This window comes from Cibotium barometz, chromosome 25 (genome assembly GCF_041138505.1).
Source record: "Cibotium barometz isolate CiBa-2024 chromosome 25, ASM4113850v1, whole genome shotgun sequence".
Classification (NCBI taxonomy): Eukaryota; Viridiplantae; Streptophyta; class Polypodiopsida; order Cyatheales; family Cibotiaceae; genus Cibotium; species Cibotium barometz.
In genome coordinates, this window is record NC_141070.1 from 44,569,196 (window position 1) to 44,593,490 (window position 24,295).

The following is a 24,295-nucleotide window of genomic DNA, read 5'->3' on the forward strand; positions in this document are numbered from 1 at the left end:
ACAATCGGGGTTGGTACAGTCGGCACAGGGGAATCGGGCGCACTGGTGCAGTCTGGTGCAGTCGGGCGGCGCACAAGGCGGCAGCGCTAGAAGGCGGCATGAAGTCGGGCACACAGCGAACTGGGCAGCACAGAGGGCGGCGCACGGGCGCGAGCAGCGGCAAACTGCAGACAGGCGGCAAATCTGTACGTAGCAGAGAGAGTATGGAAAGATCTAGAGAGATAGTGTGGCATGTCTGATGTGTGCAATAGGCTAAAGCAAAAAGCCGAAGGGCAACAAGATGTAACCCTAACCCTAACCTTAATCGGGCTCTGATACCAATGTTGGGTAGGAGGGCAGCTAGCCTGCACACACACACACGCATACACAGTCTCCGCTCCAAGTCGGGGGCTGCTAGGGGTCGACAGGAGTGCTCTGGAGAGGCGGAGGGAGGGGGAGAGCGGGCTCTCATGAGGACGACGGGGCAGAAGGAACTGTTGCGGGAAGAGTCGAGAGTGAGGATGGAGGAGGAGCGGGAGGCGGCGAGAGAGAGGAGGGAGGGGAAGGGGGGGGGGGCGCGGCTAGGAGTGATCCATCAAAGAGCAAGGCTGCTGGGAGAGGCTCGTCGGGGCCTCAGTGGGGTCTACCGGCCTCACTCGACACTGAGAGCCGGCGGAGGAATCACGATGGGGAATCAGCCTGGGACCAAAGCGACCCGCTCCGTGACTGGAGGGGGCCCATCGCCAAAGGGTGGGTGCTGTGATAAATGCTTGAACCGGTTCTCTAACAGAACCGAACCATCCTGTACTCTGCGAGCCTGGCACATGCGATCGCGGCGCTGAGCACTGGTGGTCGGCTGACGGTCCTCTCACAGGCCAACCGTCCGTTGCTGTCCGACAGCTAGGTCGTCCGCAGTCGGGGCCTGGTGCTCCACTCATTGGGACCTACCTCTCTCTCTACCCCATGGTGAGGATCTAAATGGGAAACCAAGGGGGAGGGGGCCACAAAAGACGGTCTCTTGGATTGACGCCAAGGGCAAGCTCTGGCTAGATGTCCCATCTGCCTACAAATGAAGCATTCGCCTGGAAGGCCTTAATACTCCACTCCATTGAATGATGAGGTCACCCCGAAGGTATGGAATAGATACAACATGAGGCACTAAATCCAGCAAGGTAACACAGATGCGAACGGATGGAATCCCGAATGCCCATGCGAGGGCCGAGGCGGCAATGGGGGGGGGGATTCCATCACTCTCTCGATGGCACCACCAATCACCGGGAGAAGAGGAAGATATTCCTTCCTAAGGCCTAGGAAGCAGACTGTCATTGGGAAGCGCGACACGCCAGCCAGAGGGTCAGATGCAAAGTCAAAGCCATGCTACCATTGTGCAAAGAAGGCATGGGGCGTACGCAGTGCAACGGGGCTCAGCTGCATGACTCGATCTGACGCCGCTGGCGAGTCAAACTCAACCTGATAGTAACTGTGTCCCAGAGGATGAATGTCTAAGATCTTTGCAGGCCCACCAATGAGACTCGCTGCAAAAGATCTCCGAGTTGTCCTCGCGTTGGGCGGCTACCAACAATCTTTCCCTCTAATGATACAATACTCGTAGAGCGAGAAGCTAAAGGTCCACTTCTGAAAACGATAAGTAACGGCAGCCTTGGTCGGGGATGACGAAGCAACTGCCATGGAGTCCTCCAGAAAAAGCCGAGACTTGCCGGGAGAAGAACGAATCCCAAGAACTGAGTATCTTCCTGAAGACGACGGAGGAGGCGAAGGAAACGAAGGAGAGGCTTCGGTTGAGACGATGGAGGAGAGGCAACTATTGGGGGGAGGAGGAAAAGAGAAAGAAGAAAAAACAAACGAGGGAGGGGGAGAGCGGGCTGAGGAGAGAGCAAGAGGCACGGCACAGTCAGAAAGAAAAGGGAGGCAAGGGGGAGGCGAAGGGTGAGCGAGAGACGAAAGGCGGGCAAGGGAGGAGGGCACCATGGCGGAGAGATGGGAGGTGCCCGCAGGCGGAGAGAAGGATGGCCGCGAAAGCGCAGCGGAAGAGGGGGGGGGAGGGGGGGGGCTCAGGGACGTACTAGATGTTGATCACTTCCGTACAACCAGAATTGTTTTTACTCGACCTTTACATTTCCCTTTCCATTTTCTCAAATCACACTGCCGTCATCAACCCCACCATAATAATACCGTGTAACTGACCTAATCCAGCTGTTACGCCTCCAGAGGCCTACACGCAGCCATCTACCAACTCTACCACCTCTCTATGTCCAATCCGCACCTTCACCGACTTCCCCGCCTTCACCTAGCAACACTGCCATTTTCATCGCACCCTACTCTACATGATGCCACCACATCGCCACAATTACATCGCCCTACATAGCTCTCCACATTCCATGCCTTCCATCTCTTCAACCTTAGCTTCCGCCTCCTCCCCAAACATTATTTTCCACAAAAGAAGTTTGCTACTACGTACTCCTGTCATCTTCAATCACTTACCCTTGTTGATTTCTCAAAAACTCATCCTGTGGTGAAGTTAAAGCGGTGCTCCAGTGAGCGGTGAGTCATGACTGGTGCAGCATCAGGAGTGGTGTCGCTTATCTCTCAGTACTCAGTCCCCTCGTTCTTAACTATATGATGAAGTAGCACATTTTAATTTCAACATAGGGACTATTGTACACCTCTATACGACGCGGGAGCTGATACAAGGAGACCTACATCATCATTGTCTTCTCAAGAGTAAGCATCTGCGATTTCGACCCTCAAGACACGAGTTTGAAGAAGTATACACCCCTTCAAGTACAAGAGCAACACGTTAGAAATGTGCATGCTAGAAGTATGGTAGATGCAAATTACACATGCAAATTCTCGTATATTTTTTCTAAAAATGCACATGTTTGAAGAAGTATACACCCCTTCAAGTACAAGAGCAACACGTTAGAAATGTGCATGCTAGAAGTATGGTAGATGCAAATTACACATTTACTCGTGATGACTTTCTCACAATGAGAGATATCATGAATATTTCAAGGAATGACACCACCAAATATCAAGTACATAAAGATGATGCTCAAAGTGTACGCATGTGGTGCATTGAGAATAGTGGCAATGTTTTCATGTACCAAGAGCATGATAAGGAGAGAACCCGACGGTATTCAAACTTATTGGCAGCTTCAAAAGATAGATGAATATGGAAGCAATGGTATCATCTCCATGGATTCCACTTTTGCAACAAATATCTACAAGGTAAAATATCTTATTTTTATATTTTATAGTCTTATGTATATGTATTCATTATTGCTATTTTCTTGATCTGATATCTATGATGTATTATTCTAATATTATTTATTTACAATGATTGTCTTCGATACATATTGCAATGGATTATCACATTAACACTTGATACCCAAACAAGTACGCAATAAATGAAGGCAATCCGTAATCACATTCTTGATTATAATCGCTCATGTAAGCCCAATGCATTCCTGGTTGATGATGCATCAACCGAGCATCAAGCCATCAGGTTTATACTAGAAGCAAAAGATAACATGCTTTTATTTTTACCCCTTGGATGGTATATGAATTCAAGTAAACATGACTCCTTCGATTCTTTTACCAAGAAGTGTTTTATGTGCCAATTTACCTCTATATTTGGCATGTTAGACGATACTGGCTCAAACATCTCGTTAAATAGGTCAAGGATTGACCCACGAGAGCTTCCATGTTTAGACGCCTTGGTGCTATCATAAACATACGAAGTATTGGTGGTACATCAAATGGTCCTTGACTTCAAGTCCGACTTTTCACATGAAGACAAATTCATAGATTACTTTTCTACTTATTGGGAAGAACGCATTGGTACGTTCTTGATCGTCTTCTATAATTGATAGATATTGTAAGTCATTTGTAAATATGCTAATACTTGATCTCCATCTCGTGATTTAAAAGAAACATGGGTGCAAGCATTGAGGAACTTGCCACATGCCAACCAAGACACCAATAGTTCTATTAAGTCTTATCATGCCATATTAAAATCCAAGTTTTTATATGAAAGAAAAAGGTTGGTGGATTGAAAACTGGATTGGCTTATACATCAGCTCATCTCCAATGCCCTACCATACTATTGGTATCAAGATGAGATAAAAAAGAGTGTTTTTAAAAGAAAACACCTCATTAAGACACTACTCGAAAATTCCTTGGAGAAAGCACAAGGGATTCTAGATAAGAGTGTGCATTTTAAAGTTGACAATGATTGTGAAATTACAAAGGTTAGAAGCATGTCAAACTCTTCTTTTACATATAAAGTCTTCAATGCATATTGTGATTGGGCATGGTGTACATGTGAATGGATACAAAAAGAAAACTTGTGCAAGCACCAAGTCAAAGTATTGCTCATGAAGGAATTCACAGTGCAAACCATTATTACTAAACCCATGGATATGTATGAAGGTCAAGAAGGAGATATGCCAGAGGATGATATGCCATCATGGAAGCATGTGGCGTCCATTGTCAGTGATCTACATGGATGGACCATCCCACAACTACGTGGTTGCATTAGAGAATGCACAAAAATGATGAAGGATATGATGAAGGATGGTGATAATTCAAGGACAATTAACAATCTCAATACAAAGAGAGGTCCAAAGGCACCGAGAAAATGTTCAAGATATAGAGATACTTCCAAATTTGAAAAACGATCACGAGGCGATAAGCCTTGTAAAGACCCTGAGCACGATCCCACATTGTCTTGGAGTTGCGGGAGACAATATGTATCTTATTCATATAACTCAAAGACTCTTTATATTTGCAAGGCATGCTATAATAGAACTAAAGGAAATAAGCCTTTTCATGAGCGCTAATTGTGTATCTTATTCGTTTGCAAGGCATGCTATAACAGAACTCACAGTTACACGGTATTATTATAGTGGGGTTAACGACGGCAGTGTGATTTGAGAAAACGTAACGCAAAACTTAAATGTCAAGTTTAAAAAAAATTCGACTGCCGTCATATAACTTGGAAACACAATCAAGGCTCATGAAAAGCCTTATTTCTTTTAGTTCTGTTATAGCATGCCTTGCGAATACGAAGACAATGTGAGATCGTGCTCAAGTTCTTTACAAGGCTTATCGTCTCGTAGTCGTTTTCCAAATTTGGAAGCATCTCTATACCTTAAACATTTCCTCCCTGCCTTTGGACCTCTCTTTATACTAAGATTATACTTGAATTATCACCATCTTTCATCATTTTTGTGCATTCTCTAATGCAACCACGTAGTTGTGGGATGGTCCATCCATGTCGATCACTGACAATGGGCGCCACATGCTTCCATGATGGCATATCATCCTCTGGATATACTCTCCTATGCTCATCCCAAAAGAAGGGCATGCAAAAAAGATTCTCTGTAGTAACCATGGAGCCACAAATACCAATGCTAAGACTCTTTGTAATGGCTATCTCGGAGGGATAAAAACCATAGAGTCTATCTTCGCCAGAGAGGAAATATGTGGTTTAGGCATTCATGAGCTCCCACTTGTTAAACATTCTTTCCATTCCCTCATCATTTCAAAGTTATGTGGATTCCAAGAGTGCCATGTCTTTGTCCCTGTAAGTAGAAGCATCCAACCCATTTGACACATAAGGTCGATATGAGAAGCTGAATAAAAATGTTTACTTGAAAACAAAATACCTAGTCTAGATTGCATTGGTGTTCTTCCAAGCGACTCCATCAAGAAAGGTAAAATATTATCTTCAAACTTTGGGTATCCCTCTACACCTTCCTGCATGGTCCAAGATAACATTTGTATTGGGTATTTGTATTAGGTTTAAATACCCAATACAAATGATCGAGTTCTCTCCTTATCATGCTCTTGGTACATGAAAACACCGCCACTATTCTCAATGCACCACACGTGTTCACTCTGAGCATCATCTTTATACACTTGATATTTGGTAGTGTCATACTTCCTTGAAATATTTATGATATCTCACATTGTGAGAAAGTCATCACACGAGCAAATGTGTAATTTGTATCTACGCACATTTCTAATGTGTTGCTCTTGTACTTAAAGGGGTGTATACTCCTTCCATAACGTTGTCCATACCTATGTCTTTTTTGAGAATGAAATCCATAGAGCAAAACAAGAATTCAACATACTTGAGTTGTTGCTATCTTGTTCATGACACGAAATCCCTGATTGGGCAATATGCTCCATGTGGGTGTACTTGATGCGAGCCACAGAAGAAACTAAGTACAATTGTTCAATGTAGAAATGACATTGATATCCAATTTGATGTACACCTCATTGCCTTTGTGGCCTACTACCCTTCCTGTTCTTTGGTGTAGTAGAGCTTCGAGGAGCAGACTTGGGTTGTCGTCGTATGTCTTTGGACCATAACAACATTGATAGCTACGAAAAAAGGCAATATTCTTTAAATCATAGTGACATGGGACGGGGGGGACGGACCCTAGGGACGGGGAACGCCTGGGACGGGGGCGGGACGTCCGCGGGACGGAGGGACAGGGACGGCTGCCTGACTGCGGGACGGGGACGCCGGGAACGCGTTCCGGGAACGGCGTTCCCTGTCCGTACGGGGACGGTCAAACTGACCGTTGGCGGCAGTTTTTGACTGTTGGCGGGGCGCCAACGGCTATCTGTCCTAGCCGTTTGGTGATGCGCAACTCCTCCAAGGCTTCTTCCTTGAGTCTCTCTCTCCCACATGGCTCCCCTCTTCTTCTATATAAGAGACCTCCATGCTCTCCTCAAGCCATCTCCTCTCCAAGCTCTCCCTCTCCAAGACCCAAGGCTCAAGCTCTCCCTCTCCAAGCTCTCCTCCTCCAAGCTCACCCTCTCCAACCTCTCCAAGCTCACCCTCTTCAAGCTCTCCTTCTCCAACATCCAAGCTCTCCCTCTCCAAGCTCACCCTCTCCATTGTCCAAGCTCTCCTTCTCCAACATCTCCATCCCAATTCTCCGTCTTGACTCTTTCTCAAGCTCTACCATCCATCTCAAGCTCTACTCTATCACTATGGCATCCTCTTCTCAAACCCCTTCCTCTCCTCAACCCGGGTCCGCCGCCGCCTCCACCACTTCAACACTCGCTCCATCACGAAGGAGGAGGCCCGCCGTACATCGATGGAGTTGGTGGGATGAGGTAGAGTGCTCGCAATACGGTCAAGGGGGTGGTTCAAGACCATGGGTATGTAAGCTTTGCGGCTACAAGCGAACCGGCGGTGCCCACAAAGTGCGTGCTCACTTCTTGCATGAGCCCGGCAACGAAGTGCAATTTTGCAAGGAGGTTTCGGCTGAGAAGAAGAAGGAGCTCCTTGAAAAGCTTGTGGTTTATGAGGCGGCCGAGTTGGCAAAACGCAATCCTCACCACATCCTTTGTGAGGACATCAACGCCGCATGTACCTCGTTCATCAAGAGAGGCATCCGCTTCCCGGGGACGCCAAAGTACTCTTGATGAGAATTGGAACCCTCGATTGAAAGAGGAGGTGGACATGGCGGTGGCACGATTCTTCTTTCATGACCACATAGCATTTCGGGCGGCACGGTAAGTCCTTGGCACTATGCTCATGTACTATTCAAAATTCAAATATCATGCTCTAAACTTTAAAGACTAAAACTTAAAAGACTAAATGATGGTAAAAATCTGAATTTTGTTTGTGTTTTGCATATGGTGTTTTGGATAGATCTCCATACTTTCGGGCCATGTGCAAATTGATAGCGGAGTATGGACCCTCTTATGTTCCCCCCTCTTCGAAGACCATCCGCACCTCTCTCCTTGACAAGGAGAAGGCAAGCGTGGAGGTGGCGGCCAACCACATGAAAGAGCAATGGGCTGAAAATGGTGTTACCCTCGTCGTTGATGGGTGGAGTGACACTAGAAAGCGCTCCATCCATGGAGTTGTTGCCTACTCACGAGGGGAGACATACTCTGTCGACTCCCATGATGCTTCCGGGACGGGGAAGAGTGCCGAGATACTTGCTGCGGAGTGGGCAACAACACTAGAGACGGTGGGGGCGGAGAATGTCATTGCCATATGTGCGGATGGAGAACCGGCAAATAGGGCGGCGCGGACAATTCTCCAATCAACTTATCCTCGCATCACCGTGTGCTTTTGCATGGCCCATTGCCTCAACAACCTTATCAAAGACATAGGGGCCTTGGATTGGGTTGCACCTGTCATTGAGGGTGCCAACAAAATAGTGACCTTTCTCCTTAACCATCACAGGGTGCAGCACGAGTTTTCCAAGAAGTCAAGCCTCTCTCTTCTTAAGTATTCCAAGACGAGGTTTGCATTCAACTTTCTCATGCTAGGCCGCTTGTGTACATGTAGCGGGGCATTGAGGGGACTCTTCCTCAGTGATGAGTTTGCACGCACTTCAGAGGCTTCCACGACGGTCGGCAAATTTTGCAGGGAAAGGGCAGATGATGCGGCATGGTGGGAGGAGGCCAAGGCGCTTGTGGAGATGGTGCAACCGATTATTGATCTCTTGGATACGATGCCACTGGATATAAGCATATCAAATAACCCATAGGGTGATTTCTTACAAGACTCAACCTTCCAACTCAATTGTTTTGAATTGAAAGAGGAACCTTCAGGATCTTGAACATTAAGGTATTTTGTCATTTCTATTTCCAAAGCATTAGAAAGAGCATTGTTAAACATTGTATAAGAGCTATATCTCTTCTATGTATATTAAGTTAAGCATGTTAAAATTTATGCATACTTTGGGACACTTTCACTATCTACATAATTTTAACGTTTACACGAAGTGGCCTATTGAAATATCAACATAAATAACATAAATTGTTAAAAAGTATGCATATTTTATAAAAAGAATACAAAAAATTACACACGAGAAAACGTATACATTACAAGTGAAATTTACACGTGAAAACATGTACATTTTCAAAAAAAATATACGAGGACTACCTATACTCGTGCCTAGAGGATCGAAATCGCAGATGCTTACTCTTTAGAAGACGATAATGATGTAGGTCTCCTTGTATCAGCTCCCGCCTATAGAGGTGTACAACAACCCCTATGTTGAAATTAAAATGTGCTGCTTCACCATATAGTTAAGAACGAGGGGACTGAGTACTGAGAGATAAGCGTCACCACTCCCGATGTTGCACCGGTCACAGCTCACATCTCACCGAAGCACCGCTTCAACTTCACCACTCCATGAGTTTCTGAAAAATCAGCAAGGATTAAGTGATTGAAGATGACACGAGTACGTAGCAGCAAACTTCTTCTGTGGAAAACAGTGACTCGAGGAGGAGACGGAAGCTAAGGTTTGAGAGATGCCAGGCATGGGACGTGGAGAGCTATGTAGGGTGATGTAATTGTGGCGACGTGGCGGAGTCATGCAGAGGGGGGTGCGATGAAAATGGCAATGTTGCTAGGCGAAGGCAAGGGAGGCCGTGAAGGCGTGGACTGGACATGAAGTCGGCAGAGTTGGGGGATGTAGGCCTGCGGAGGCGTAACCACTGGATTACGTTAGTTACGCGGTGTTATTATGGTGGGGTTGACGGCAACAGCGTGATTTGAGGAAACGTAAAGGGAAACGCAAAGGTCGAGTTTTAAAAAATCCAACTGCCACGATGTAACTCGGAAACATAGTCGAGTGTAGACGACAAGGTCGTCTGCACTACATTTATCCGCAGGCCCTTTCCATAGGTAAGCACAAGTTGTCCTTTAATTTATCCCTGGCGCCTTCAAGTTGTCTCAGCCTTGGCTGCAATGGTGATGGCAACCCTTTGAAGTCATCTAAAGATGATCCACAGAAACCACAGGTCTTGCATCCCATGGGGCCCTAAAGATACAAAATCATATGCATAGCTGTCGATGCTTCTGCCTACCCTTATCCCCCTGATGTCTGGCCAGCCTTGTCTTGTAAACAGACTAATCTATGCATGGCCCAAGCTAAGTACACAAGCAACCTTTAATAGACAACACAACTGTGCCACATGATCCAAGTCTGAAAAATATGCATGTAATTAGTTGCACATGCACCATATAGTAATGTGAGCCCAAGAATGTACACACTCAGGGCATGAGAACAGGTAGAGAAAAGAAAAGGTATAAAACCGCTCACACAGGCCACACATATGACAGGTGACCCATCCTGACAGGATCATACAGAAACATACCACAATGGTTGCAACATAAGGTTTCAAACTCTTGATTTTGAAAATTAAACGGAAAAAAAATTCCTTGTAGACATTGGAGCACAATTCAATCAGGGTGTTCTTGGAATGAACTTACCTACCGGATTTCCAATGGCATAAACTTTTTGTCCAACTAGAAGATCCGAAGAGGTTCCAACAGGAATTGGTCGAATCTTTTCTTTAGGTGCATCAATGTGTAATACTGCAACATCTTTGTCTTCATCATAGCCTACAATGTCCGCTTCATACACAGACTGGTCTCCTAATGTCACCCTAGAAAATTGTTGAGACAATCATCATAAATAGCAGGTCGCACATCCACCAAGAGTACTGGTTAAAGAACCTTTTAAATATGTAGTCAGGCCCAGACTGGAGTTCAGATGCTAGAATACCTTAGATCAGAGGCCCCTCTGATAACATGGTAGTTTGTCACAACATGCCCTTCTTTGTCCCATAAAAACCCTGAACCAGAACCTTGCGGCACTTCCATGACATCCAATGTAAACACATCACGTCTGCAAAGGGAACGAAAACATTAACCACACAAGATTTCTGTCATAAATGACTGTCCTCTCCTTACCCCACTTTTTAATCACAATTTGTTGATCTGCAAATACATTCCAGAGATGTCCACTGCTCCTCCCAAATATGTAGCAGATGTTTGTGGACATAGCTATGAGAATGTAACGTGGAAATACAAGGGTACACTATAGGACACACCGCCAAGGATCAAGAAGTACTACACTCAGGTAATAGCGCTGGCCTATAAGACTGGGTCAGCAAACAGATGGCAGATGGCCACATGAGACAGACCTGCAGAGAGGATGACCAATCAGAACCAATATCAGCCTATTCTAAATGGCTGAATGGTCCAACCAAGCCACACAAATGTGAACATGCCACACAAACGTGAACATGCCACATGTGGTATTGCAGCCTAGGTCAGGCAGTATAGGCTATGTACAAAATAGCACAATCAGTCTGACCATAAAAATGACACAATCTGAATGCAAAAAAATATTATGAGTAGGCCTTACTTTGTGGCCTTAGAATAAAATCATCATCTCCTTGTTCTACCCATCGTTTCGGCAGCCACCAAGGAGATTTTTCAATGTCTAGACACAACCCTGTCACGGCACATGTGCAGGGCAGGACACGTTTGGACAGCATCCAGGCAGCCAAAATATGTGATCGTGTCAAGGCAGTGCACCCACTTGCAGGCACGTCAGGCAGCATGTGTGAACAGGACAGGCAAAGCATCGACGCTCAGCCTTAGTATTTCAAAATAATTAACAGTTCTTGTAAGCAAAAGCATGTCCTGTGACCAGACTGACCAGCAAATAAACAACCATAAAGGTGGCACCATTACCATATCTAGACCCTTCACTGGACGCCCCAGCTCTAATCAATCATCATAATCAAGAACCATCACCCTCTCCACCAAACCAAGATAATCAAGTGTCGAATGCTTTGGCAGGAGAAATGCACTAAACCACATAAATAACAATTACGCAGTTAAAGAGATTTTTCCATGCACAACACAAACAACAATCAAGCACTTAAACTTGAAGAGAAGAAACAACCACACACAGCACCAACGCTGGGTGCCAATGCCCAGCCCGGGGTCACATGCACCAGTTAATTTGGTGGTATGCAGACACAATTTGGCCATTCAGGGATAAATTTGGGGCAGTTTTGGACCAATTTTAGGTTGCCTATGCATGTGTAAACTAGCCTAGCAAAGGGACCAATAGTTGGGCACCATTCTAGCCCAATATGAACACGTTAAATGACTTATGCATAGTTGTCTAAACTTGGAGTTGGCAAGGTCCCAACCCTGTTCTTACGTTTTTTGCCCAAGAGGAGGCATTGCCAACTCAGTTTGAATTTGGTGTCATTTTCAAATATTTCTGTTTTCAAGACATTTCAAGGGTTGCCATTTTCAATCTATTGGGACTCGTTGAGAACTAGCTGGCTTGGCAAAAGGCTGGCCGACTGGAGCAATTATGAGCCTTTGAATTGCAAGACTGGGATAGCTTTCAGCATTCAATCACAAAACTGCAATGCCATGTTCCCGGTGCAGAAAACCCTAGATCAACAGTTGGCAGCCCCGGCACAGCAGGTATCAGCCCTATACAGCTTTGGAGTAGAAAGTACAGTCATTAGCTTGCCTCAGTATTCAATGCACAGCATTCATAAGTCCAAATATAGTCTAGATCAGAGCAATCATTGTGGAAATTCATTCATGCTATTAATTAAGTGAATCTCTTCCATTCTCTGTGGCTTTTCAGTTTGTGCATCTTGATTAGCATTAACATAGGTTGTCACATGCACACCTTAATATGGTGCCACATGGATATGCATCGTACTTGCAGCTGACTAGCCAGTAAGTTCACAAGTCAAATATGGGCAAATTGCAGGAATTATGACAGCCCAATAGGCACCTGAAGTGCCTAGGACATGCTTCAGATGTTGGGACATTCAAAACTGCCTTCCTTAAAAGGGGACTCACACGAGAAAGTGTATGTAAGTCAGCCCATGGATTTTGTGGCGCATGGTTAGGAAGGAAAAGTATGTAGACTATTCAAGGCACTCTATGGCCTCAAACAAGCTTTTGCAAATCCGGAATGATCAAGACTGGACCATGTGTAGTTGCATCTTTCGATTTGAGGAATCCATCTCTCTCTACATCAATCCATTTAAATGTAGCCTTCTTCTTTGTCAATCCATGCAAAGTGCTAAATGAACCTGCAGTAGTAAGAGCATAGCCCCCCTTCGCAACTTCGCAACAAACCCCCCCCCCCTCCTCTCTTTTTCTCGCAACAACCGGCTCCGAGAATCGATGAATCAAGCGGCAGACAGAGCTCCCAGGCTGCCTCTGCTCTGGGTTGAGCATTGCCGGAGGGAAGCAAGAGTGCTCTAGAGAGGCGGAGGGAGGGGGAAGTGTGGGCTCAAGAGGAAGAGGACGGGGACATGGGGGGCTGCTGTGGGAAGAGTCGGAGGCGAGGATGGAAGGTGAGGCGGGGGGGGCGGTGGGGGGTGGGGGGTGGGAAGGCAGAGAAGAGGGAGATAGGGGTGATTGGGAGTGATCTATTGGAGAAGGAGGGTGATCGCTAACAAAAATACAAACTCCTCGCCGTGAAGTTGCGAAGGGGGGCTATGCTGTGATGGTCAGCGATCAGCTCTTGCGAGCAATGACAGGCTCAGGTGTCATAGTCTCTGGGCAAGCGCAGTGGGTTACCATTAGGATCGGAGGGGACTGCGTGGGCTTCCTCAATGTTTATGCCAGGAACGCCGCAATAGGTAGAGCCATCTTCTGGAGTATAGTCCGTCAGGCCCTTCCTCAGGCTGACTTTTGGTGCTTGGATGAAGACCTTAACACGATCGAGTCGGTAGAGGACAGACTCTAGGGAGGCACAGCTACAATCTCAGGTGCAGAGTACTCTGCATGGGGAGGACCCTTGGCATCTTCCAAAGTTTGGGCACAGCCCTGAGAGCCTGTGCTTCTCTCAATCTGATAGGAGGAGCACCAGCCCCAACCTCTCTCAACTTCATAGATTCTATGTGATGAGTGGGCTTGCGGTCGCGGGGGCATGATTGGCATCTTGGCAAGCACTACTTTCTTTGATCATGCTCCGGTTATTCTGTCCTTAGAGGACCCCTAGAGGCAGGACAGGCATGCGAGCACTAAGATTCCGAACAGCCTCATACAGGACCCCGAGATCTACAGCAAGATAGAGCACATTTGGGCGGGACTGGATTTTATCTCAGGTTCTACCGCATGCATCTTGGATGTGAGCCTTGGTGAGATCAGCAGATTTTTGCAGGAGGCAACACATAGCAGATTGGAGGGATTTCGTGTGCAAGAGAGAAGCCTGAGGAGGGGTCTTGCTTCTCTCCAACGTCTTCAGGAGAGTTCCCCCGATAGCCCATGAGAGTCAGCTTGCTGCCGCCCATATGGAGATCAGATCCATCAAGGAGAGAAGGGTGGAGTATAGGTACCATGCCACAACTTCCTTTTGGACCCACGCGGGAGATAGAGTCACAGGGGACTTCTTTGAGATTGCAGGCCCCCATAGGCGAAGAGATGGTATTCGCAAGTTACGTGCCCAAGATGGAGCTATTGCTTTTAACCTCCCCACGTGAGAGCCATCGCCACTGATTTTTTCGATCCCTCCTCACGGGCGCCCCATTATTCCCACAAGTGATCACGTGTGAGAGGGCCTGGAGGCACACCAGAGAGGTAGTTCCCCCCGCTCCCGGTCCTTCTTATTGACTCCCTTCACAGCAGAGGAGTTGGCAAAGGCATTGACATCTCTCACTAGGGGCAAATGCTCGGGGGCAAGACGGGCTTCTAGTTTCTTTCTTTCCTCGCCACTGGGATCTCATGGAAGGCGGCCTTCAAGCAGCCTTCAATGAGATTATGATGACAAGTGCCATGCCAAAGAGGCTTTCAGAGGGTTTGATACACTTGATTCCTAACGAGGGTGGTGACAGATGGGAGATCCAGCAATGGAGGCCCATCACCCTACTTGGGACCGCCTACAAGATCTTGGCCAAGGCCATCAGCCGAAGACTTCAGCCTTTCCTCCCTTACTTGATCCATGACACTCAGACAGGTTTTGTTCAGGTTCGGAGCATTCTGGACAACATCTTCACTTTTTGGGAGCTGACAACTTCGGCCAGGATGCGGCAACAGGCCCTCATAGTGCTCCTCCTAGACTTTGAGAAAGCTTATGATAGAGTTGATTGGAGTTTTCTGGAGGACACAATGTACCGGATGGGATTCCCAGTGGAGTGGATCCATAGTGTTTCAGGACTTTACTCAGCCACTCACAGTCAGGTTCTCATTCAGGGAGCCCGAGGTGATAGATTTCCCCTTTCTCACTCGGTCCGGAAGGGCTGTCCACTAGCACCTTACCTTTTCCTATTCGTCATCGAGGTCATGAGCAGTTTTCTCTAACTCAAGAGACGGGGCTCCAAGGATTGTGTCTCCCCCTCCGTAGCTACTGGACTCAGAGCTTGCAGATGACACAGCAACATACCTATCCGGAGATGTGGGGAATCTCCAGAGATTTGCAAAGGCGATCAAGATCTTTTGTCGCCAATCAGGAGCACAAATCAACTGGCACAAGTCGTGTGGTTTTTGGGTAGGCTCTGCACCCATCCCGACTTGGCACCCAGTTGAGGCTTTCCAGTGGATCCCGAGGGGCACTCCGGTCTACTATCTGGGATACCAGGTGGGCATCGAAATCTCCCCGGAGCAATAGCTCGCCCCTCTTCTTCTAAGCGTTCGGAAGAAGCTTTTTACTCGAGTTCTATGAGGCTCTCCTTAGCTGATCGAGCGGTGGTGGCGAACCAAGTCCTTCTTGCCACCATGTGATACATTACTTCTTGTTGGGCTTCTCCTACGCATGCATTGGTCAGGTACAGCAATTGATCCGGAACTTTTTGTGGGCCCACAGTGATGGGAGGCCTACCCAGGCCAAGGTGGCCTGGAGAGTGATCATTCAGCCGCGATGCAGAGGGGGCCTAGGCATCATTGACCCCGCCATTCAAAGCTGCACCTTGCTGGGCAAGTTGATTGTTAGAGGACTCCTTCCAGGTGGTGATCCTTGGAAGGACTTTCTCCTGACCCAGATTTCAGCCCATACTCCGAGCCTGGGGGCCCTTGGCCGCAATGCACCAGATGGATCTTCATAGAGATGCGGGCCCACACATGTAGCCAAGCTTTTGAGGACAGATTTGCAGCCACCCTACTCTAAGCTTGGGAATCGAGATCACCTCAGGCCGACCCTTAGGCAATTAGCTCCAGTAGCCTTGGAGGAGCGTCTTCAGCAACCTCTGATCTAGAACCCCCTGATCCGTTTACCCAGTGGCCATATGTTGGGGGCCCGACCTCATGTATCATGGGGAGAGTTGAGCATAGGACCCGCCAGGTCCCTCGGAGATTGTCTTGCACACAAACACCTTCCCCCAGAGGCTCAAAAGAGAGGCTTGGCTGGGATCCGAGGTAGAGACAAACTCAGCCTCGACATCGACCTCTACTATTCCCCGCGAGTGACTGACCCCTATCCCAAACCCAACCCCCCCACAGTGGCTAGGCATGTTTACTAGGCATGATATTCTCTTGGCAGTCCATGGCACGGATGAGGACTGTGGTTTGCTCACTTTTTCTATTGGTCCCCATGGCAGATTAGAGATATCAGAGCCCCCTTTGGAGGATTTTATTGGTGGCTGCACCTTACAGAGGGTGAGAGTGGTCAAATTTCACGCACATGAGTGGCACATAGATCCCCCGCCGGCCAAGGTGGCCAGGGAGAGACTTTGGCGATTATGGATTTGGGAGAGCTGGCCCCTCATGCACCTCCAATGGAACCCGGGGGAGTGGCCTTGGCATGATCCTGTTGATCAAGAGGAGACTCTAGATACCCCTTTTTTTGCATACACCACACAGCTAGGCCGCCGGATTCAGATCCCGAGGTTGAGGGCACCCCGGCAACAACAGTACATTGGCAATCACAGGGCCTCTCACAACGACTTTTTCTAAAATTTTTGTAAGAGGCTCTGGGACAATTTTCGGCCTCGAAAGATCACCCTCTTTCTTTGGCTGATGGCACACAGGATGCAAGCCCAACAGGGCCGTGACAATTCCACCACATATCCAAGAGATAGAAATATAGAGAGAGAAAACAGAGAGAAGGGTTTAGGGAACTTTGCACAGTACACACACTGAGAGCGGGGAACAGGCCCCGTCCCCTTTCAAGAATTTATTCAGGAATGCAAGCCAGGATCAATACAACCAATGAATACAAAAGCAAACAAATATGCCGATGTAAGGTATCCAAGTCGGAGTCGAGATAGATGATGAAGTATATGAAGCTCAGCCGTAGGGTTGAAGCCCAATCCTGAAGTAGAAGACAGCCCACAAAAGATGCCTCACAAAGCAGTATGATCGAAGCAGTTCCACAAAGCTGTATGGTAGCTATACAATACAAATCAATTGTAGTAATACGACAAGCGATGGTGTACAGGTAGGTGGCCCTAACCAATAGGCGATGGTGATGAATGGGCAAGAGGTGTTTCATTCAACTGGATCAGCATGGTGGCGGCAACAGCCAAAAAGGATGCAGTGCCAGCAGGTGGCAGATGGTGGACAGGTGTAGATGGCAGCGGCCAAGTGGCAATGGCACAAGACAGGCGGCGCTAGAAGGTTGGGCAGTGACTGGCAGCACAGCCCAGTAAGTGGCAACAGCCTCTATATTAGGGAGGTGGCATAGGTAACAGCATTGGCTGGCGCAAGTGCACAGGCGGCAGCAAAAACACTCGCAAAGTGGCGGCAACAGCAGCATGGTCAGGCAGGAGCAATACAACGATGGCCACTGCAGGAGGTGGAGGCGACACTGCCAAGCAGTGGCGGCAGCAACAGCACAACCAGGCGGCGGCAGCTGTAAACAGCAGTTCAGATAGTGGCGCACAAGCAGGTGGCTATAGAAAGGTGACACAGCCAAGCAAGGTGGCATTGGAGAAAATCCCCACACTAGGGTGATGAAGATGATAACGATGATGAGCACCTTGCTCTGTCGATGAGGTTGTTGGAGAGCTTCAATCTTCAATGATGATCTCCACGCCTTGTCCTGGATTCGAGAGGCCTTCATGCTTCTTTTATACTTGAGGAGAGCCCTGCTTTTTGCCAAAAAAGCTTATCCATGCTTTTGCTTTGCCTTTCTCTTTTCTTTTGCTCTTTTTACTTTATACAATAAATATGGCCAGCTTTTCCCAAAGTTCTTGTGCTTTGCTTTTTTGGTTTTAGAGCCTTGCTTTTTAGCCCTAGAGTTGCTTTTTGAAAAAGCGGCTTTTTGCATTTTGGTCCGGCTCAATCTTCTCTTGCCAGTGGTGCTCTGTCACGTCCACACCCAGTTGGTGTACAAGTGACATGGCATTCTTAGCATTCATAAGCATTAAGCAAGACAATCAAGCATTAATCCAGTTGTTACAGCACCTACAGCAGTTCATGAAGCATTCCAAGCATTTAGGACATTTAGCACATCAGGTCAGGGCTTGTAGAACCAGCCGACAGCCTGTAGAACTAGTCGACAGCAGATAAAGAGGTTCTCCTGGCATTTATGAGTCGTGGAGAACAGGCCAACAGCAAGGTTCTGCCCGACCAGCAGCAGCATCTCATATATAAAGCAATAGCACATCATTCGTTCATTCATCTTCTTCTTCTCAGCATTTCTGGCCTGAGGAGCAAGGGCATCATTCGTAGGCAGCATTCAGACATAGACAACAATCAGCATTCAGCCAGCCTCCTACATAGAGAAAAGCTCACATCCAAAGGGTGGACCTCAGCATTGGAGAAAGGAACATTCAGTCGTCATCTTCATTCAACATATCTCTCTCTTCCCGAGAAGGATACTCAATTAGGACAAGCATAGATCTATTCATAGATCTCATTGTAACCATCGCATTTAATACAGTTGCATTGCATTTGTATTGAAACCGTTCTCTTTCTCTTAAGTGTTTCTAAGTGAAGTTTAGTTAAGTCTAACGTTGTTTTACTACGGTCAAACCCTCGCATGTCACATTCGTATCAGAGCATTACAGGGTAACCAGCCTTAGTTCATGTTCATTCCATAAGCCATTTAGTAAGTCATCATGTTAGTTGCTTCCGCTCAGTTAAATCTAGTCCTCAAGATCTTGCAAGCCATCCTTAGGGTTTTCCCCTTAGGCATGCATCAATAACCCATCCATTTGCATTCTTGCATAGTATATAGGGTTACACATGGCTTGCATCAGCATAGTAGTCATCCTAGCAGTCCAGTAAAGATAGTCAGTCTAGTATCTTGCATCTGCAAGGCATACATGATTTACCCATGAGTTTTTTGGGGAAGAATGACATCCATCATCAAAGGAGAAAATGGAGTTTCGGGCTTTAACTAGCATTAGCAGGGGGTTCTCTTCCACATAAGAAGACGGAAGTGGCTCCAACATCGCCTCGGGAGGTTCAGAGTTCCCTAAACGACGGAGATGGTGTGTGAAAGGATTCCACGGACAGGTCAATGGTGATTCACATTTTTCCAAGCAGATTCTTTGGCCATGCAGTTCCCGTAGTGGAAAAGTCTTTGGCTCAAAAGATTGAACTCCTACAGTCAACCTCAATCCCAGCAAAAGAAGACAAAGTGGGGCAGTGGTTTCAGTGGAGGAGGATCGGCAGACGAGTCGAAGGGTTGTCAAGTGTACCACCTAGCAACAGTTTAGCAGAGGGGATTGTCACGTGCACACCCGGTTGGTGTACACGTGACATGGCATTCTTAGCATTCATAAGCATTAAGCAAGACATTCAAGCATTAATCCAGTTGTTACAGCACCTACAGCACTTCATAAAGCATTCCAAGCATTTAGGACATTCAGCACATCAAGTCCAGGCTTGTGGAACCGGCCGACAGCCTGTGGAACCAGCCAACAACAGATAAAAAGGTTTTCTTGGCATTTTTGAGTCGTGGAGAACAGGCCGACAGCAGCGTTCTGCCCGACCAGCAGCAGCATCTCATATATAAAGCAAAAGTGCATCATTTGTTCATTCATCTTCTTCTTCTCAGCATTTCTGGCCTGTGGAGCAAGGGCATCATTCGTAGGCAGCATTCAGCTATAGACAGCAATCAGCATTCAGCCAGCCTCCTACCTCCTACATAGAGGAAAGCTCACATCCAAAGGGTGGACCTCAGCATTGGAGAAAGGAACATTTAGTCATCATCTTCATTCAACATCTCTCTCTCTTCCCGAGAAGGGTACTCATTTAGGACAAGCATAGATCTATTCATAGATCTCACTGTCACCATCGCATTTAATATAGCTGCATTTGCATTGAAACCATTCTCTTTCTCTTAAGTGCTTCTAAGTGAAGTTTACTTAAGTCTAAGGTTGTTTTACTACAGTCAAACCCTCGCATGTCACATGCTCTTAGCTCGCGGTCAACTCAATTTGACTTTTTGCTTTTCTCTACTTTTTGACCAAAATTAGCGCTTTTCCATGTGCGAACCTTATGGTCTCTATTCCCATGCCTTCTTCTACCTGTCTAGTGTCCGCGCACGGGTTCCATCATGTGAATAGTGCTAGGAGAGCCAAATAGTTACACAGGAGCTTGGCGGTTGGCACATGGTTGGCCATTGGCAGTCGACCAACAGCTTGTCTGAGGCGCGGCCATCCTCAGGAGTCTCAACGACATTGTCTTTGGGATTGCCCAAAGGCTTAGCAAGTTTGGCAATAGATTCTCCGCATTTTCACGATTGAGACAACCTCGACCCGTATCATTTCATGGGGCACTATCGCTTGGGCCACAAAGACTGAGGTTATCATGGCTTATGAGAAGGAAGGTGGAGAGCTAGCCCTTCAGATCTCTAACCTTCACATATCAACAGTATCAGCCCCAACCCTAGCCCCAGCCCCATCTACTGATCACTAGACTCTGAGCTCGTGCCAGAGACGGGAGATTTGTAGTAGCATTGCAGCCTAGCACATATGGAGAGCTCGATGCAACGAAGCCATCGAGGGTACCCACACTCATAAAGCCCAAATGTTGTCCTGAAAGCAGTTTTATGTACATCCTCAGGCACCACGTACACTTGATGATAGCCACTCTTGAGATCAATTCGGCTAGAGCATGCCAATCTATCCAACTTGTCAAGGATGTCCTCTATGCGTGGAATCGAAAACCGATTCTTGAAGATGAGCTTATTCAAAGCTCTATAATCCACACACATACGAAAAGATCCATCCTTCTTTTGAATCAAGAGGACGGATGAACAATATGGGGAAGAGCTTGGCTGAACCAAACCCTTCTCAAGAAGCTCATTTACCTACTTCATGAACTCCTCTCTCTAGGATGCACTCACACAATAGACTGACCTATTAGGTGGTGAGCTACCCCTCACAAGATCAATGCGATGATCTTTCGATCGTACGGGTGGCAACTCATTTGGTAACTCATCAGTATAACAATCATTGTACTCTTGCAAGAATTTCAGTCTATCATTACTAAGAGTGTTTACATACACATTAGTTTCTTCAACATAATCCCGTACAAAAATCAAGTACGCAAAAACACCATTTTTCATTACTTTCTTAATTTGTACATGAGATACAAGGGAAGTGGTATCACTCTCTTGAATCTTCACCAGCATCAATCACATGCTCTCGGCCTTTATGCATGAAGGTGATCATGTTGGTCTTGAAGCCTTGCGCGGATCAATGCAAGTGTGCCAAGGCTTCCCAAGCAATACATCCGTTCAAAGGCACTACAAGGAAGTTTTCATAGTCCACATAGCCTTGAATGTGTATACGCAACTTGCCAATAATAGACATAACCTGCACTTCTCTACCAACAAAGACAGTCCCTACTTCAATTTAAGGACCCATGAACCCAAAGCAACTACCATATATGTAGATATGAAGTTCTCAGTTACATAATCATCAAACATGAACAAAGCGGACTGGTCCTTAAGCTATTCCCAAGCTTTACATAAAACCTTGTCTTTGCTATCATGTGAAGTGTTGCCTTGCACATCCGGATCCATATGCCCATTGGGCTTTGATGCATTCACATTGCTGCTACTTCTTATTTGGGCATGCATTTGTAATATGCTCAGTGCTACCACAAGTAAAGCATTTTCCCTCGCTCAAATACTATTTTTTCTGCTCCGCAGTGAGACCGTAGTCTTTCACTTGGAAGGGACGCTTCTTGGTAGAATTATTTTCAGCCTTTGGACCATTTTTATCTTGGTTTTGGTCCTTTTTAGGTGAGTGTCCACTATTTTGCTTTGTCTTGAAATGAGGATTTAGCCTTATTGGATCAACTCAACTTGAGTTCCAATTGCTCGGTGGCAATGGCGGCTACGATTAGTTGCTGTAAGGTGTGACCAAGATACATTTGTAGTCCTGCTTTATGCATGGGTTGCAATCCCGATTGAAACCTTCTCTTTCTTTCCGTCTCTGGAACATGCATGAATGGAGACAGCTCCAAAAGCACTTTCCAAAACTTTTGCACATATGCATTCACCGTTTCTCCCTCATTTTACTTTACCCAATCCCGCTTCATTGTTATCTCATTGAATGCATTGGGAGGCAAGAATTGGGCATAAAACCTCTCCTTGAACTCTCCCCATGATCTAACAGGATTTGGTGAGAGGAGCTCAGTAAGCCACCAATGAGCAACAGTAACTTTCATGAACATGCTTACATGCCGGATCATGGATTTCTAAGTAAAATCCACTAAAAGCAGTATCAAACTGGGCAATAAAAGCAAGTGCCTTTGATGCATCATATTCCCCATGATATGTGTGAAACTTCACAGATTTGTCCCCGGCTTTAAAGTCACCAGACTTTGATGCATTTGCCGGCATCTCAACATGTTTTCCTGCATGTATGTCCATTGGGACAATCCTTGTGACTGGCATTCCTCAACACATATTGGTGCATTTTCACCCATAGCTTCTCCCTCACGAGCACACTCAAGGACATGAGTAGCATGAGAGATACGTGGAATACCTGCACCAACAGAAAATTGCAGCCCATGTTGCATATGTTGTGCATGCACATTTTCAGTAAGCAATGGCATTTGACATATATTTTGACCATTGCCATAATATTGCATCCTTCACGAGCTACATAAGGTACACCTGCATGGCGTGAAATAGCCGATGGTTCCTCTCTAATAGCATGAGGATTCATCCTCTTACACATATGTTCTTATTCAACCACATGTGGAAATACCAAGACATGTGGGATGGTTGCCTTTTCTACATAGGCATCCTCGGCACAAGCCAAGTATGGACATGCTACATCCCTCGGTTGCACGTGCAACTCTTGAGCAATCATTGCCATGACATAATCCATAAAAGATTCCACTTTCTTAGCCATCAAACGATCATGTACCAATGGATTCTCACGGTAGAGCTTCAATTCTTCTTGTTGTGCATAAAGAAGAACCTGCATACAAGTAAGTTCAGCCCTTAAGGCTATGGACTCTTCTTCCATCATTTTCTCTTTACCACGAGATAGTTGTCCCACATGTTCCTGTTTCCTGGTATGCACTACATGAGTTTTCTCTTCTTGTAAAGCATTGGAAGCATGCATTTCATTGTCCACGCCTCTTGTGTTGGCATCTCCAACATTCACTGTATGACTGTCCATAGTGTTCTAAGTGTAGAGATAGCTAGTGTTCGTGGTGATCATCTTTCATGATAGTAGTGAAAATAAACCGTATGCTCTGATACCAATGTAATTCCACCGATTGGTGTGGAATGCTTGGCTAAACACAATGCTAATCAATACACTTAAATACACTGAGAATTAATGGACAACAAGCTCAATACAAGATGTAATTTGCTAAATTAACAAGAGATGCACAATGAGCTGGAACGGCCGGCCCCTCCTCAAATAGAATATATTAAACTTGGGAGAATCAAGTACATAGTGTCATGGGCATTTCTGACCACATTTCCAATTAAACTTGGGAGAATCAAGTACATAGTGTCATGGGCATTTCGAACCAGATTTCCATATCTATGCGTATGAATATAGTATTGCAAACAATCTGGTTGTCGGTGTAGAACTGCAACTCACACTACCCTCTCAGGTGCCCATGTTTCCTACCATCTGTTCTCTATTGTTCCACCAACACATGATAGCAACAATCTACAAGAGAGCACGTACGACAAGAACACTACACAGGGTATGTGAACGTATCATAATTTATAAGTAAGTTTTGGTCGCCCAAACTTAATGAAGTGTGTACACACTCACTTATAAATTAATGCTAATTTCTAAGGCTAGGTTTTTGACTAATACTTACCACCTATCACATGCCACATAACCATGTCAGCAGACAATTTCACACACGGTTCACGGGTAGGCGTCCCCTTACCCGAAACTACACATTGGTCACCAAGCATAAAAACAACATGCAAATTAAATTGCAAGTAAGCACATAAAGATGCTATGCAATGCAACATTAGTATAGACAATCCCCATTCACGAGACTACACCAAAATAGATGTGCTCCACACAAGTACACGAGGTACAAGACCCAATGAAACACCAATCCTCCAAGCATTTCCGGGCATGTACACACAGG

The 24,295-nt window shown here is 46.3% G+C and overlaps 1 protein-coding gene across 1 annotated transcript in view; it reads right to left on the reverse strand.

Annotated features, from left to right (window-relative positions):
* The window catches only part of LOC147624605 (protease Do-like 1, chloroplastic), a 72,753-nt gene that overhangs the window by 43,437 nt on the left and 5,021 nt on the right, over nt 1-24,295 (reverse strand). Inside the window, exons 2-3 of the mRNA XM_086819622.1 lie at nt 10,554-10,676; nt 10,263-10,434 (exon numbers count right to left, since the gene is read on the reverse strand). Of these exons, the coding sequence (XP_086675748.1) occupies nt 10,263-10,434; nt 10,554-10,676 (295 nt within the window). The remainder of the gene's footprint in view (nt 1-10,262; nt 10,435-10,553; nt 10,677-24,295) is intronic.